This window comes from Bufo gargarizans, chromosome 8 (assembly GCF_014858855.1).
Source record: "Bufo gargarizans isolate SCDJY-AF-19 chromosome 8, ASM1485885v1, whole genome shotgun sequence".
In the NCBI taxonomy this organism is placed as follows: Eukaryota; Metazoa; Chordata; class Amphibia; order Anura; family Bufonidae; genus Bufo; species Bufo gargarizans.
This window is the reverse complement of record NC_058087.1, coordinates 152483749-152499289: the sequence shown is the minus strand read 5'-3', so window position 1 is coordinate 152499289 and position 15541 is coordinate 152483749. Positions and strand designations below refer to the sequence as shown.

At 45.1% G+C, this 15541-nt stretch overlaps 1 protein-coding gene across 1 annotated transcript in view; it reads left to right on the top strand.

Moving 5' to 3' along the window:
• CLEC16A (C-type lectin domain containing 16A) overlaps positions 1–10997 on the top strand; it is a 280950-nt gene extending 269953 nt beyond the window's left edge. The window contains exon 25 of the mRNA XM_044302863.1: positions 9065–10997. Coding sequence (XP_044158798.1) covers positions 9065–9444 — 380 coding nt within the window. The 3' untranslated portion in view covers positions 9445–10997. The remainder of the gene's footprint in view (positions 1–9064) is intronic.
• The last annotated feature ends 4544 nt before the right edge of the window (positions 10998–15541 follow it).

Below are 15541 nucleotides of genomic sequence, written 5' to 3'. Positions count from 1 at the left end.
AACATATCACTTTGATGCTAATGGGATCCATTCGGTTTCCGTTCTGGAGAATGTTTTTGCATGCAGGACTTTTCACTCCACTATTTTTGAAAAACTCTGAGACGGAAGCCCCGAATGAAGCCTCCAATGCAGATGTGAATGTCACCTTAGTCTCAGAGAAGTCCCATGGCTCAACAACATTAGACTTGTCTGCAACTAGTTGTTGCACAACTGTTTTCAGACCATGATTTGGCTGTTATAACGGCCAATTGCACCTGACTTGCTTTGTGGTCTATGATGTCAAAGTAGCATGCAACCTATGACCAAAAATCCAGCAGTGTTGTATTTTTGTGATTTGTCACAGTCACAGCAGGTCATGCATTGAATCATGACCCCATTGATAACTGACAATGCAATTTTCATGTTTCTGTGTAACCTTAAAGAAGTCCGGCAACTGTGTCCCTGCACTGTCTGACATGACCAGTCAGTGCTGCTAGTGTCATACTGTGCACACCATGAACTGGTAACACCCAGCTGGACCTTCTTCACAAACTTCTACCAATTCATTCATAACTTTAACAGGAATAATTAAGGAATGACACAGCATAGAATCATAAGAATAGATGCTGCACACATTGACAAAAAAAAATGCGCCAAGAAGAAGGCGACAGAATCAAATAAAACTTTCTATGTGTGAATGTAATGATCATACATGTCAGTGACTACAATAGTAGAGTGAGAAGATATGTTTATTGGGGAAAACTATACCATTGAAAGGAAGCTGTAGAGTTGGGCTGCCCCTAGCTTGCATACAAGATGAGATACGGTTGGGCATGAAGGCATACAAGTTCTGTATGGTAACCTGAGGCACATTTGCCCACAGATCTTGCAGCTGGGCCTGTAGATCCTGCACACTGGTAGATTGGCGAGATCCCATAATTGCTTGATTGGCGATAAATCTGGCGACAAGGCAGGCAAGGAATTATTGCAATCTGGCAGAGACAGTGCTGGGAATCTGTTGCTGTGTGTGGACAAGCATCATCCTCCTGAAATATCCTAGAGGCAACCCATGTCTGCACATATCGATGAGCTGTAGGTCTACTAGGGGTGACTGACTGTTCTATGTGATTGCTCCGCCGCTCTTCACACTAACAGTTACGGCAGTGTCACTCCACAGCAAAGGTGGAATTGAAACGCTCACAAGGCCTCCATACTGTAACTTGACCATTGTCAGATCCCAAAGATAACCTGGATATTTTGCCTATAGGGTTTCAGTCAGTAGCAGTCCAGTATTCACAACATCACTGCAAATAAAGACAGGACACATGATAGGTCCGGAACACCAAATTTTCTTCTACTAAGTGCATGGAAATGGTCTTGGAAGAGACGGATGCAGTATATAATAAAAGTGGCACCTGTGTTTGGATGATGGACCACAAAACTATGGTAGCTACTCATTCTGGTCAGCGGATTAAATGATCCTCTCTACTGTTGGTATATCTAATCCCCGCCCCGAGCCTATATATCCATGCCCTCACATAACCACTGCTCCCAACACCTCCAAACAGCTAGGTGAGAATGGTCTAGATGCAGGGCAGTTTGTTGAAATTACCATCCTGCTTCTCTCAGTCCATTGATGCACCCCCTATCAGTCTGTCAACTAGGCAAAATGTCTTCAAGGGTATTGTAGAGCAGTCAACAACTGTCTCTAACTAAGGCCTCTTGCCCACAACCCTATGCCCTCTGAGATATACGGTCCGTAAGCGGGCCAAATATCCCGGAGCGGCATTGGTACGCACAGGAGCACACAGCATCATAGATTCAATGATGCTGTGGATGTCGGGCCGCCCGTGGGGCTATTGTCCTGCACTCATATGATCATATGAATGCGGACAATAGTCCCGCAGGCGGCCCGACGTGCACAGCATCATTGTAATCTATTATGCTGTGCGCTCCCTTGCGCATGATTAATGCCGCTCCGGGACATTTGGCCCGCTCACTGACCGTATATCTCGGAGGGCATATGGTCGAGGGCAAGAGGCTTAAGAGGTACAATTTGTAAGTAAGTTTAATTACTAAACAAACATGTCAGGAATGGTGGCAGGTGGCTTTTTAAGCTGAGCTACTATGCCAAACAACACAAAAATATTCTATAATTTGCTTAATTGGTGATTAGAAAAAAATTACAAATCTTCTTGCCTGCATACGTTTTCAAGAAATGTGAGTAAGCCGCAGTACTTCCAGACCGAGGTTCATTTAAATGGTCACTAAAGGCTTGGTTGTGCTACCCAAATGTCGGGCAGATTATCAGTTCCAACAAACGCTAGTTCCCAATAATTGGCCCTTGTGAAGGTACCGCACATCACCCGATGAACGAGCAAAATGCTAGTTAATTGCAAGAAATGATCTTTGGTTCAGACCACCTCAATCATCGTTTCTGGGCAGCAATGATCTGGTGCTCAGTAACAATGAATTTGTAGGCGGACAGGCAATAGTAGTAGCCATCGCTCGCCATTATACAGTGGAGGAGTTTGTTGTATGTAAATACAGGCTTTCATCTCCACTAACGAGCAGGCAATTATTGGGAAGGAATGCTACCTTCCTGATAATTGTTCATCAGTGGAATGTAAATGTGCCTTTACTTTTTGCACAACTTTGAATAAATCAATAGTACAAGAGACCATAAGAAACTTTTAATATTGTCCAGGACATATCCACTCCACTGAAGGATCAGATTACACATGTCAGTACAAGTCTACGGTGAGGGGAGGGTGAGGAGTGAGTAGGAGCAGCGTGAGACAAGACTCCAGGAGAGATGACAAACTGCAGTTAAGTAAGAAGTTTATGTCTCAGCCCAAGTGATATATTCACACCCATACAGATCAGTATTTCTCTGTAATGTCCTCCATCATACTGGGGCTGCTTCTGAGTGAAGCCTCATCACGCGACCGTATTTTCGGTCTGCATCCTATCTGCATTTTTTGCAGATCAAATCCAGATGTATTCATTTCTGTGGAGCTGCAAAAAATGCAGACAGTACATGGATTCTATACAGTTAACGTGGCTTGTCTCTATCCCAGTTTGTTCGGTTATTCACCATTCTTATAAACTTTCACATAAATGTAAACTTGGGAAATTTCATTTCATTTTTCTTTTCTTGCTTTATCAAAAAAAAGATTAAAACATGCTTATTATATAATAATAAAATAACACTATTTTATAATGTTATTATAAAAACCTTATTCCTTTTGCTTGTTCAGCATCCATGTATCGCTAGTGAGGATATGCCCTAAGGAAAAATACGCCAAGCGGAGTTCACGTTGTATGCATGAATATATATTCATGGTATGTTGCAGTAAGACGCATCCCTGATCGAGTCACATTACAGTGGAAAGTTGCTTGATCTCCATTTGCCGTGTCTCACTGGCTTGTAGAGGGAGTAGTTCTACTTATAGGGCTATATTAACAATTACTTTAAAGGGATTCTGTCACCTCCCCTAAGCCAAAAAACGATTTTAAAGCAGCCATGAAGCACAGCTTACCTGGATTAGGCTGTGCTCTTTTATCTTGAAATCCGTCCAGCAGTTACTGCAAAAAACGACTTTGATTGATATGTAAATGTGTCCTGAAGGTGCCCAGAGGGGCGTTTTGTTCCCCTTAGAGAGCCCAGTACCGCCCCTCTTACAGTGCCCAGCCCGCCTTCCTTGTACTGTCTAACCGCCGCCCCCAGCCTGCCACAGCCTCTCCTCCCTCTCCTCCCCCTCCCTCACGCCGAACGAACTCTCGCACAGGCGCAGTACCCACTGAGGGCAGCGCCTGTGCGATCAGCAGGAGACTGAGGGCAGCAGCTTCATCTTCGTCACTGGGCATGCGCCGAGCCCAGTGACGTCCGATGCTCGCTCTTCCCTCAGTCAGCTCGGCGCATGCCCAGTGACGAGGATGAAGCTCCTGCCCTCAGTCTCCTGCTGATCGCACAGACGCAGCCCTCAGTGGGTACTGCGCCTGTGCGAGAGTTCGTTCGGCGTGAGGGAGGGGGAGGAGAGGGAGGAGAGGCTGTGGCAGGCTGGAGGCGGCGGTTAGACAGTACAAGGAAGGCGGGCTGGGCACTGTAAGAGGGGCGGTACTGGGCTCTCTAAGAGGAACAAAACGCCCCTCTGGGCACCTTCAGGACACATTTACATATCAATCAAAGTCGTTTTTTGCAGTAACTGCTGGACGGATTTCAAGATAAAAGAGCACAGCCTAATCCAGGTAAGCCGTGCTTCATGGCTGCTTTAAAATCGTTTTTTGGCTTAGGGGAGGTGACAGAATCCCTTTAAATACAGATGCCAGATTCAGTCTTCACACTAAGGCTAGTTTCACAATAGCGGCACGGACCTCCGGCAGGCTGTTTCGGCAGGTGAACAGCCTGTCGGATCCTTCCTGCTGCTAGTGCATGCGTGCCCCCGGACTACCGCTGTGCCCCTATTGACTATAATAGCGGCAGGATGTATCCGACAGGCTGTTCACCCGCTGGAACAGCCTGCTGGAGGTCCGTGCTGCTAGTGTGAAAGTACCCTAAAAGGATTATGCCATAATTAATCTAAAAAAATTAAATCAGACATGTTATAGTCAAAAACAGAAAAAGTGGCCTAAACGGGTGGAAATGCTCCAAACCCAGATACTGTAGCGCGTCTATAACCGGGTGAGCAATTCCTTCTGCATGCGGTCCGCAGACAACGGCAATCCCCATAAAAAAATGCATACAATGGAGGATGCCGGTGCGGACCGCATGCACCACAAGGACATCTTACACAAAATGATACATTATGCAGATGAAAAAATATATATACACACAAATCACTTCAGAAAATGCACCAAAATGATACTCAACTGACAATACTAGCTAATTCCTCAGGCCGATGTTAAAAGCTGAGAACTTTGCCAATATCTTCCAGTCAGGAACATATCGGAGCCCCTCATGCACCACATCAGGGTGTCTCAACATGCATGGGGTCCTACCACTAACCTGCCTGTGGTGTGTGAACAGACCATGTGACACAGAAGCTGCCAGGTGCAAAAGAATGTTACCAACAAAATGAAGTGGCACATTCCATATACATACCGTATTTTTCGCCCCATAAGACGCACTTTTTCTTCCCCCAAAATGTGGGAGAAATGCCCCTGCGTCTTATGGGGCGAATGCTTGCCGTTTTACATCGCAAGCTGCGATGTAGGAGCGAGCGGGGACTCGGGGAGGGACTGGGAGGAGGATCTGGGGGCTGGCAATAGCGGCGGGGCGTTGCAGTCAGTGTAGTATAGCCCTGCCCCGCCGCTCCGGTATACTAAAATAAGATGTCATATTCAATTAATGGTTATTAAACATGCCCCGTCAGTCCTATTACTACCTTACATCCTAATCGCATCTGTAGAATTCAGGCAGGCCAGGCGGGCGGCAGCGTAACTCTTGTCACGTGCCTGCGCCGCCTACTTTATGAATGAAGCAGGCGGCGCAGGCAAGTGACGTCAGTGAGAGACGCGCCGGCCGGCCTGCCTGAATTCTACAGAAGCGATTAGGATGTAAGGTAGTAATAGGACTGAGGGGGCATGTTTAATAACCATTAATTGAATATAACATCTTATGTTTGTATGGGGGCGGGGGGAGGCGGGGGCGATCTGTGGATGGCACTGTTATGGGCTGGGGGAGTCTGTGGATGGCACTGTTATGGGCTAGGGGGTCTGTGGATGGCACATATATAACAGTGCCACCCACAGATCCCCCCCAGCCCATAACAGTGTCATCCACAGATCCCCCCCTGTAACAGTGCCAGCCACAGATCCCCCCCTGTAACAGTGCCAGCCACAGATCCCCCCCTGTAACAGTGCCAGCCACAGATCCCCCCTGTAACAGTGCCAGCCACAGATCCCCCCTGTAACAGTGCCAGCCACAGATCCCCCCTGTAACAGTGCCAGCCACAGATCCCCCCTGTAACAGTGCCAGCCACAGATCCCCCCTGTAACAGTGCCAGCCACAGATCCCCCCTGTAACAGTGCCAGCCACAGATCCCCCCTGTAACAGTGCCAGCCACAGATCCCCCCTGTAACAGTGCCAGCCACAGATCCCCTCTGTAACAGTGCCAGCCACAGATCCCCCTGTAACAGTGCCACCCACAGATCCCCCCAGCCCATAACAGTGCCATCCACAGATCCCCCCCCCTGTAACAGTGCCAGCCACAGATCCCCCCCTGTAACAGTGCCAGCCACAGATCCCCCCCTGTAACAGTGCCAGCCACAGATCCCCCTGTAACAGTGCAAGCCACACATGCCCCCCATAACAGTGTCCGTCATCCACAGATCCCCCCCATAACAGTGTCCGTCATCCACAGATCCCACCCCATAACAGTGTCAGTCATCCACAGATCCCCAGTAATAGTGCCATCCACAGACCACCATTAGTTCCAAACACACAGCACACCTTTTGGTTAAAAATAAATTTTTTTCTTATTTTCCTTCCCAAAAACCTAGGTGCGTCTTATGGGCCGATGCGTCCTATAGGGCGAAAAATACGGTATACACTTTATTTTACCTCACAATGCATTGGTGATATCACTATGGAGGCATGTGAGAGCCTGGCTGTGAGTTGATTGCACTGTTCATACCCTGTTCACACACCACGGGCAGTTTAGTGGCAGGACCCCATGCGTGCTGAGACACCGTGACGTGGTGCATGAGGGGCTCCGATATGTTCCTGACTGGAAGATAATGGCAAAGTTCTCAGCTTTTAACATTGGCTTGAGGAATTAGCTAGTATTGTCAGTTGCGTATCATTTTGGTGCATTTTCTGCAGTGATTTGTGCAGACATGTTATAGTACATGAAATCTCTTTGGAACAAAGCTAGAACCAGCCCCACATATCACATGGATCCAGAGATCTCCCCATACATTGCTCCAATTGTTCTTCTAGATTTTCTTCAGGCTGGCAGCTAAGGCTGGCACCTCCTGAAAAAGGACATGTGTCTTTTTTGCTGAAGATCTCTACCTGTCACTGTCCAAGGGGGTATGTCCTTTCTGTTGCAGCTCTCTCCTTCCCTCTCCTTGTAAGGGCTGTTTCACACGAGCGGATGCCGTGCGCTCGTGTGATTTCGTAGTAAAGAGATCACAGAGAGGCACAGAGCATTATCAATCATGTTACTGCTCCGTGCCTCTGCAGTCCGCATCTGGTCTTGGCTGTCATTCACGCAGCGGATGTCGCGCACGGCATCCGCTCGCGTGAAACAGCCCTAACTGTTACAGCTGCAAACAGTAGATATGTCTGGTGGCAGTTGAAGGATGGAACTGACCATGTACGACCACCTCAGTAGGTGGACGTCCACATTACCATTCAGATTAAGGCCGGAACAGCCTGCCAGATCTGCTTAAGGCCTCTTTCACACTACAGTTTTTTGCGTTCCGTATACGGTCCGTTTTTTGCGTTCCGTATACGGTCCGTATACGGAACCATTCATTTCAATGGTTCCGCAAAAAAACGGAATGTGTTCCGTATGCATTCCGTTTCCGTATTTCCGTTTTTCCGTTCCGTTGAAAAGATAGAACATGTCCTATATTTGGCCGCAAATCACAGTCCGTGGCTCCATTCAAGTCAATGGGTCCGCAAAAAAAACGGAACACATACGGAAATGCATCCGTATGTCTTCCGTTTCCGTTCCGTTTTTTGCGGAACCATCTATTGAAAATGTTATGCCCAGCCCAATTTTTAATATGAAATTACTGTATACTGTATTTGCCATACGGAAAAACGGAACGGAACAACGGAACGGAAACGGAACCACAACGGAAGCAAAAAACGGAACAACGGATCCGTGAAAAACGGAACGCAAAACACTGAATTCAACATACTGTAGTGTGAAAGAGGCCTAATGCAGATGTGATACAAGCCTAAACCCAGGAAACGCCATTATAATGAAGTAAAGAGAATATTTCAGATTTGAAGCGTTTTTTTGTAACAGAAAGTAAATTAAAAAAGTAATTGGTTTCTCATGCCGAATTAAATAAAAATAACATTGAATGGCCGCAAAACCTCTTTAAAGCAACACTCCAGGAAGAACGGCTACATTGTATGCCTAGTGCAGGACCTGAGAGGGTGCTGTACGATGTCATATACTTCCCCTTCAGACCTAGCCATGGTATATGACTTCTTCCTTTATGTCTCACAATCTACATCTTATTTTATCCAGTGACAACTCAGGTTCATACATCATGCCTCATGCACACAAATGAATCTTTGGTCTGCATCCCACCCTTATTTTTGCGGATCCTATGCATACCTATTTATTTCTACAGGGCTGCAAAAATGCTGACAGAATACGGATGTCTTCCGTGTGTTGTCCACATCTGTGCAGCCGTTGTGCAAACACAGCTGGTATCCGTATTTTGCAGATCCGTGGTTTGCCTTAGATTATGAGCCCCAATAGGGACAGGGACTGTAAGTGATATGTAAATGAAAAAAAGAATAATGATTATATAGCACTGTCAGGGTTTGCATGCGATGCATTGGATGCTATAACCTAACATGGAACCGTTATTTCTGTTCTCAATTATCAAAAACCCATGGGGCAACCCTGACAAAGCTCTATTCATTTATTGGGAGGTATTGGGGCTGGATATTTCAGCAATTGACGATATACAAGTGTCAGCTGCAGCCAGTGGTACAGAAAGTAATGTATAGTAGTTGGTATACTGTTAGGTTCTGTTCACATTGTTAATGGGGTCCATCAGGGTTTCTGTTTACTTTTTTGATATTCTGTTCTTGTGTTAAAAACACCTGAATCCTGAGGAGCGGCGTCTGTCAAGATTCACGGATATCCAGATCTGGCATCATGGCTCTGATATGATTGGGAGCCATGGTGCTTGTGTGAACAGAGCTTTACGTGTCATGCTTTTGTTTTTCTTCCTTGACCCTCCCTTGTTTTCCCTAACGTTTGACTGTTTTTTAGACCGTAATTGCTATATTTCCCCATGTAGCATTTGTGAACCTCCATATGCATCTGTTCTACTGACTATAAAATGTCATACCTTTGCATTAATGATGGCCATTTTCTTTTACCAGATGAGTCTCCCACTCCTGACCAACATCCAGTGACCATTTACAGTCAGATGGAGTCCAGCGATGACACTCAGTACACCGGCTCCAGAACTAGGAAAAGTTCCTTGCTAAAGTCAGATGGTGAAATAACAAACTTGGCCCCCAGCCTGACTCCAGCAACCCAGCCAACCATCTCCTTAATATCTGATGATACTGATGCGCTCAGCGTGGAATCTCTAACATTGGTCCCACCTGTCGATCCGCAGAGTATTCATACATTCAGTTTCATTATGGAAGCTTCAGAAGAACCTGGAGACTATATCCAGAAAGGAGATGAAAATGCTGAGCTTAGCATGACTGGAAAAGCTGATCTCCATACAGAGCAAGAAGAAGATGAGCATTGAGAATGGAAATCATTTCTCATCTATTTTTACAATGTAAAGTGTAAAGCCATATTATCAGCCTTGTTAAATTGGAAACTGGGACTGCATCTGGTGTGTTCTTCAAGGCTGAGGATTACCAATGACTAAACCCTGGTACCATGAAAACATTGTCACCTCCAAGCTGTCTATGGACATTCAATATGCACATTCATGGAAAAGAGCTAACGGCCTGCTACTGTATATGCTGCACACATCTCCCTCGTGTTGCTACTATGCTACGTTTTATCTACTAAGATTAGGACAGACCAAAACCACTTCAATGACCATGAATGCATTCATAGTCTTGATACTTTCTGTCCCACCTTGTCATTTTGTTGTAAATGTCTCTCTGTAAGGCCTCATTCACACATACGTGGACCACTGTCCGTGAAAACCCCCGACCTGCTGAGTGCACAAGTGCACGGCGTCATTGGTTGCTATGAGGCCATGCGCTTCGTGCCGCCGCCACTGTACAGTTATACACTCGTATGATCTATACCAGTGTATTACTGTACAGCGGCGGCACGAAGCGCATGGCCTCATAGCAACCAATGAGGCCAGGTTTTCACGGACCGCGGTCCACGTATGTGTGAATGAAGCCGAAGGCAAATTTGAAATCATTTTTTTGATGGTATTTGTCTTACATGAAGGCGGAAAGTAGTACTTTGCACTGTTTGACATTTTGGACTATTTCTTTACACAGCCTGTGCCGGTATTATTTATGTCTTTTAGATTGTTTATTTCTATTTCACAGTTTGTTTTTTGTTTAGTTTTTTTGGCTACCATCTTGGTTTCTAATACACCAGCAACAGCTATGAGTGCAAAGAGAATTAGCTGTGCTGCCTCTAGGGGTTTCCAGCGAATATGTGATAAGTCGTAAGAATGATCAAATGTGGAGGTTAAGCCGATGGAAATTTCCCAATCTTGTAAATAATGGTCACTCTCCTTTGAGTATACAGTTGCTACTAAACCACAGTGTGCTTATACAAAGTTTCTTAAAGGGTTTTTCTAAGACTTTTCTACTGATGATCTGTACTCTAGTCCTGGGACCCTGCCGATCAGCTGGATGAGAAGGAAGCGGTGCTTGCATTGGATACGTCATTAGTTGAAAAGTCTCGGAAAACCTCTATTGCCCATTGACTTCAGTGAAGGGAAAGTGCACATGTGCAGTTACTTTACCACCTTAGATGGAAAATACCCTATGAATAAGAGAAACCCACATTCACTAGACCGGGGATAACCCACCAGAAGTTCTCCAGCTGACTGCCAGTGCATACAGGGAGTTGTAGTTCTGCAGCACCCAGACCGCCACAGGTTGGGAGTCACTGCTCTAGGCAATACACCTAACAGTCGCCATTTCAGATATGTCTGATTGTAATAGTTTTTGACTGTTACCCTTCACAACCATCATACAACAACTTTCATGTGCTCTGGTGCATTACATAATTCTTCCTCTGAAATAAATAATGGAATACAGTGTACAGATTAGACACATGGAGGCAAATCTAATTAAAGTTTATTCAGTTTTAAGTCTTCCCCGTCTGTAATATATGGGTGTATGCATTCATTGCTATTCACTGCGCTCGCGAAGAACTCCTACTTTTCATTTCTATGCTTTCTAGTCTAATATAGATACAAGTCTGGCAATAATTAAGGGCAATGCTTCTTTTTGTTCATATTTCTGGACTGTAGTCATAATTTAAGTTAAACCCACTGTATGTATAAGTAGTCAGGTGCACTGTATATAGAGATGATTTCTGAGGACTTCTCATTCATCCCTGTTTTCACAGTATCTGTATTATCAGTGTATAGTCATAGCATGCTTTTTTAGTTTCTTTGATACATTCCTAGGAAGTGCAGTAGTGCATGCCACGCTCTCAGCCTCTCATGTCTTCAAAAATGTCTTCATCTTTATTTTCAGATTGTGAATCTCACTTCACCTGAGCTCCCACAATTCATACACTGCTGTGTCTAGCAGCAATGGGCTTATATTTTGTATATTTTAGATTATTTTATTAGCCTAAAAACACTATCCTTCCCAGTTACCGTATTTTTGCTCCCTAAGACGGACCACCCCCAAAGTGGGGGAAATGTCAGTGTGTCTTATAAAGTGAATAGTAATGAGCGCTTCCATTATGGATGCACTCGTTAGTACACAGTAGGACCAGGAAGCAGTGAATATAGTGCTCCTCGTGCTGGCTTTACTCACCACTCCCTGGTTTTCTGCTGGCACCACACTGTGCTGTGTCCTGATTGCGTAGGGCATCAGGATGTAACGCACGTAAGTGTGCAAATATGACCTGACGCTGTGCGATGTCAGGTCACAGTGCAGCACTGCCAGAAGAGAGAGCTGGGTCTCCCAAGTGGCGGTGCCGTCTAGAACAGGAGAGGTAAGTTATTTTATTTACTTTATGTCTGATCTGAGGTCTGATGAAGATTGGGAGTCTGATTTCGGGGTGAAGTCTGATGAGGAATGGGGGATTTCCTTCTTTAAAACATAGGTGCCTTTTATGGTCAGGTGCATCTTACAGAGCAAAAAATATGATACTTCATGTTTGTCAGGAACCACAGTTACACTTCCATCATCCGTATTGGTTCAACAGTACCCAGGGAAGAACTGGTTGTGTCACTGTCCATGATTGTCAGACAAGGAATGATCAATTTTAAAATATCTATGGTAGCTTGCAACGGCCTACAAATAAGATGGGGGGGGGGCATAACTGGGACACCTATTATGTTGTCAGGATTTGTTACCCAGGACCGAAGGGTCTATTTTTTGTTGTCCATGCTAATAATGCAGTTCCTCTATAGAGGAGTCTTGCAGAGGTCCTGGCCACCCAATAGCAGATAGGATGGGGCCAACAAGGGTCTATATGCCAGGACCAAAGAAAAACCAAGCAGACCGAAAAGTGTAATTGTGTTTGGAAAGGCGAGTGCTTACTGGATCTCGACAGTTACTCAATAAATCTATTTATTCATAATATTTAGTACATTACATTTTTTTTAAATAGTGGTTTATGCTATCATATGGCTTCTTGTCATCCAAAGTTTTTACTGCACTCACTATGCATCTAGATTAGGCAAGAACATTTTAAGAAATGTGTTTCCCTATTTTGTTGTTGTAGGCCCCATGGGTTTTATAGGTCTTCATAGCAAGCAAATATGTTGTGGCAACTGGCATATAAGAGAACACATCCCATGTCCCAGAATTTTAAGTGTCCCAGCCATTGTTCAGAAGGTGCACACTGATAATCTCATCCATTTAGGAAGGATATATTAGTCTGTGTATACTGTACATAGACGTATGGCTATTTATTTCTGCTACTGCAGAGGAACATACAGTAAAACCACCGCCTTCTACATGTGTAGACTTATTGAGGCACCAAAGTTACATCCTTGGGGCCACAGCCAATGCATTTATGCAGGTTTCTACAGGTTCATAATGATGTGGGAAGTATTTTGGTTCACAATAAATTAATCATAAGTAAATTAAAACTCAATTATAATATTTTGAAAAATGTTCTCTACATTGTTTAAGTATTTTTGTTTAATGAGAGAAAAAAACCTGGTAAGTCTTGTGACTCAAGTCTACTGGGAATCGCATTACAAGCCATTACACTAATCACTTGGAAGATGATTCAGGAATAGAGCCAACCTCTCCCATCATACAACTGTGTCTCCTCCTAGAGTATTGCATCAAAGAGCATGCATAGCCCAATACATTCTGCTTCTAACATGTTCGTACAGCCCTTCACCTCCATTACACAGTAATACATCACACAGACCAGCCTTCCCTTGTGCAGAAAACAATCATACATCCCTGTACTCCATCTTGTAGTATTTCAGAATGTAACTTCCCCTCATCTTGGTGTATCCTATATCAAGTCTTGTACTTACACCTAATCCTGGACCATCCTTGTTCATCATGTTCTTATTAACTCTGCATTCTCTTGTGTCACATAAGCCATTAGACAGGATAACTACTTCTCTCTAAACAAGGGCAAAAACATTAAGTGTAAAAAGAGTAGTGTAACATAAAACAGTAGGCTTAAAGAAGGCCCTGTGAAGCCTAAACGTTGCCTTTTTACTACTGTACTGCCCCTGTGAACCAATAAAAGATTAATTTTAAACTTCAGACCTCTGCACTGGAGTTTCTCTTCGCTCATAAAATAGTAGGATTTACTGAAACTTTATATGTGTGACTGTAATGAAGTGATTGTAGGTAATTACAATGTTAGAGCGAAAGCATTAGTTCATTGGGCACAACTATACAATAGAAAGGAGGCCCAGTTGGGCTGCCTCTAGCCTGGATACAAGATACTGTTGAGCATAAAGGCAGCACGTTTGCCCACAGATGTTGCAGCTGGGCCTGTAGATCCTGCCCACACTTTGGTTGTCCCATCTGGTTCTATAAATTCTCAATTTGTGCTAAATCTGGTGACTGGGCAGGCCAAGAAAGTGTTGCAATCTGGTAGAGACATTTTTGGGAAACCCTTCTTGTGTGTTTTTGAGCGAGAATTACCGTGCTGGTATTATGCCAGTTTGAAACCCTGCAATAAGAGGGCAACACATGATTCTACAAATATCCTGCACATATTTCGGAGCTGTTAGTATCACAGGGCAGTGTGTTGCTCCACATCAAACGCAGGATTAAAACACTTACCACAAGGCCTTCATACTTTATTTTCCTGCGTATAAGACAACTTTTTAACACATGAAAATCTTCTCAAAAGTCGGGTGTCGTCTTATACGCCGGGTGTCATCTTATATGCCGGTATACAGCGTGCTGAAACTTACTTCCTAGCCGGACTGGAGAAGCTGTCCTTCTCCAGCTTCAGGGACAGGCGCCCTCTAGCTGAGCCACCGTGCGCTGCATCCCGGCCAGCCGCTCCTGAAGTAGCCCCCTCTCCCTGCTCTCAGTGGTTTTCTCATGCCGGCAGTTTCACATTGCGTATTACCGCTCAGATCGTCTTGAAGACAGGGAGGGCTGGGCAGGCAGGGAGAGCTGACCCACCCAATCCAAGCAGGCTTTGTATGCAGTGTGCACAGAAAATACCGGTACATCGCTTGCCATGATTGGCTGGTTGTTGTATACTGGGTTGCATTGGCGATTCTGGGGGAAGCATGAGCATCTGCACTTCAGCCAATTCTAATGTTGGAACGGCGAATCTCTAATGAAGTTTGGTGTGCATCTTATCTGTGGTGAAAAAACAGTCTGTCTGGGGAGCAGATACATGTGGTGGTGAATACAGTACAGCACCAGTATCTGTACATACAGTACAGCACCAGTATCTGTACTGGTTCATACAGTACAGCACACAAATGGCTAACAGTCAAGACCCCATCATGGCTCTACCAGTAGAGATGTCCCGAACTATTCGCCGGCGAACATCGTTTGTTCGCGTTCGCCGCGGTGGGGCGAACATATGCGATGTTCGGTCCGCCCCCTATTTGTCATCATTGAGCAAACTTTGACCCTGTACTTCAGTCAGCAGACACATTCCAGCCAATGAGCAGCAGACCCTCCCTCCCAGACCCTCCCACCTCCTAGCAAAAAGCAAGGACAGCATCCATCTTAGATTCATTCGGAAGCTGCAGTGTCAGTGAGAGCAGGGAGAGTGCAGCTGCTGCTGATTTAATAGGGAAATCGATAGCTAGGCTAGTGTATTCAGTGTCAACTCCAGTCCTGAAAGACTCATCTGATCTGCTGTAAGGACAGCGTCCTGACAGCATCCCAAAATGTTTTTTTTTTATTTTTTGTCTCTGTAATCTAATTGCAGTTGCCTGCCAGCATGTGTGTCAGGCCCACAGCGTATACTGTGCCCACTACTGCCAGTGCCCAGTGCCACCACTCATATCTGGTGTCACAGTAGCTTGCATTTAAAAAAAATAATAATAATAATTCACTGTAATATAATTGCAGTTGCCTGCAATCGTGTGTGTCAGGCCTACAGCATGTACTGTGCCCACTACTGCCAGTGCCACCACTCATATCTGGTGTCACAGTAGCGTGCACGCATAGTACAACTAATCGGAAAAAAAATGACAGCCGGAGGCAGGCCACCCCGCGGGGGGCCGT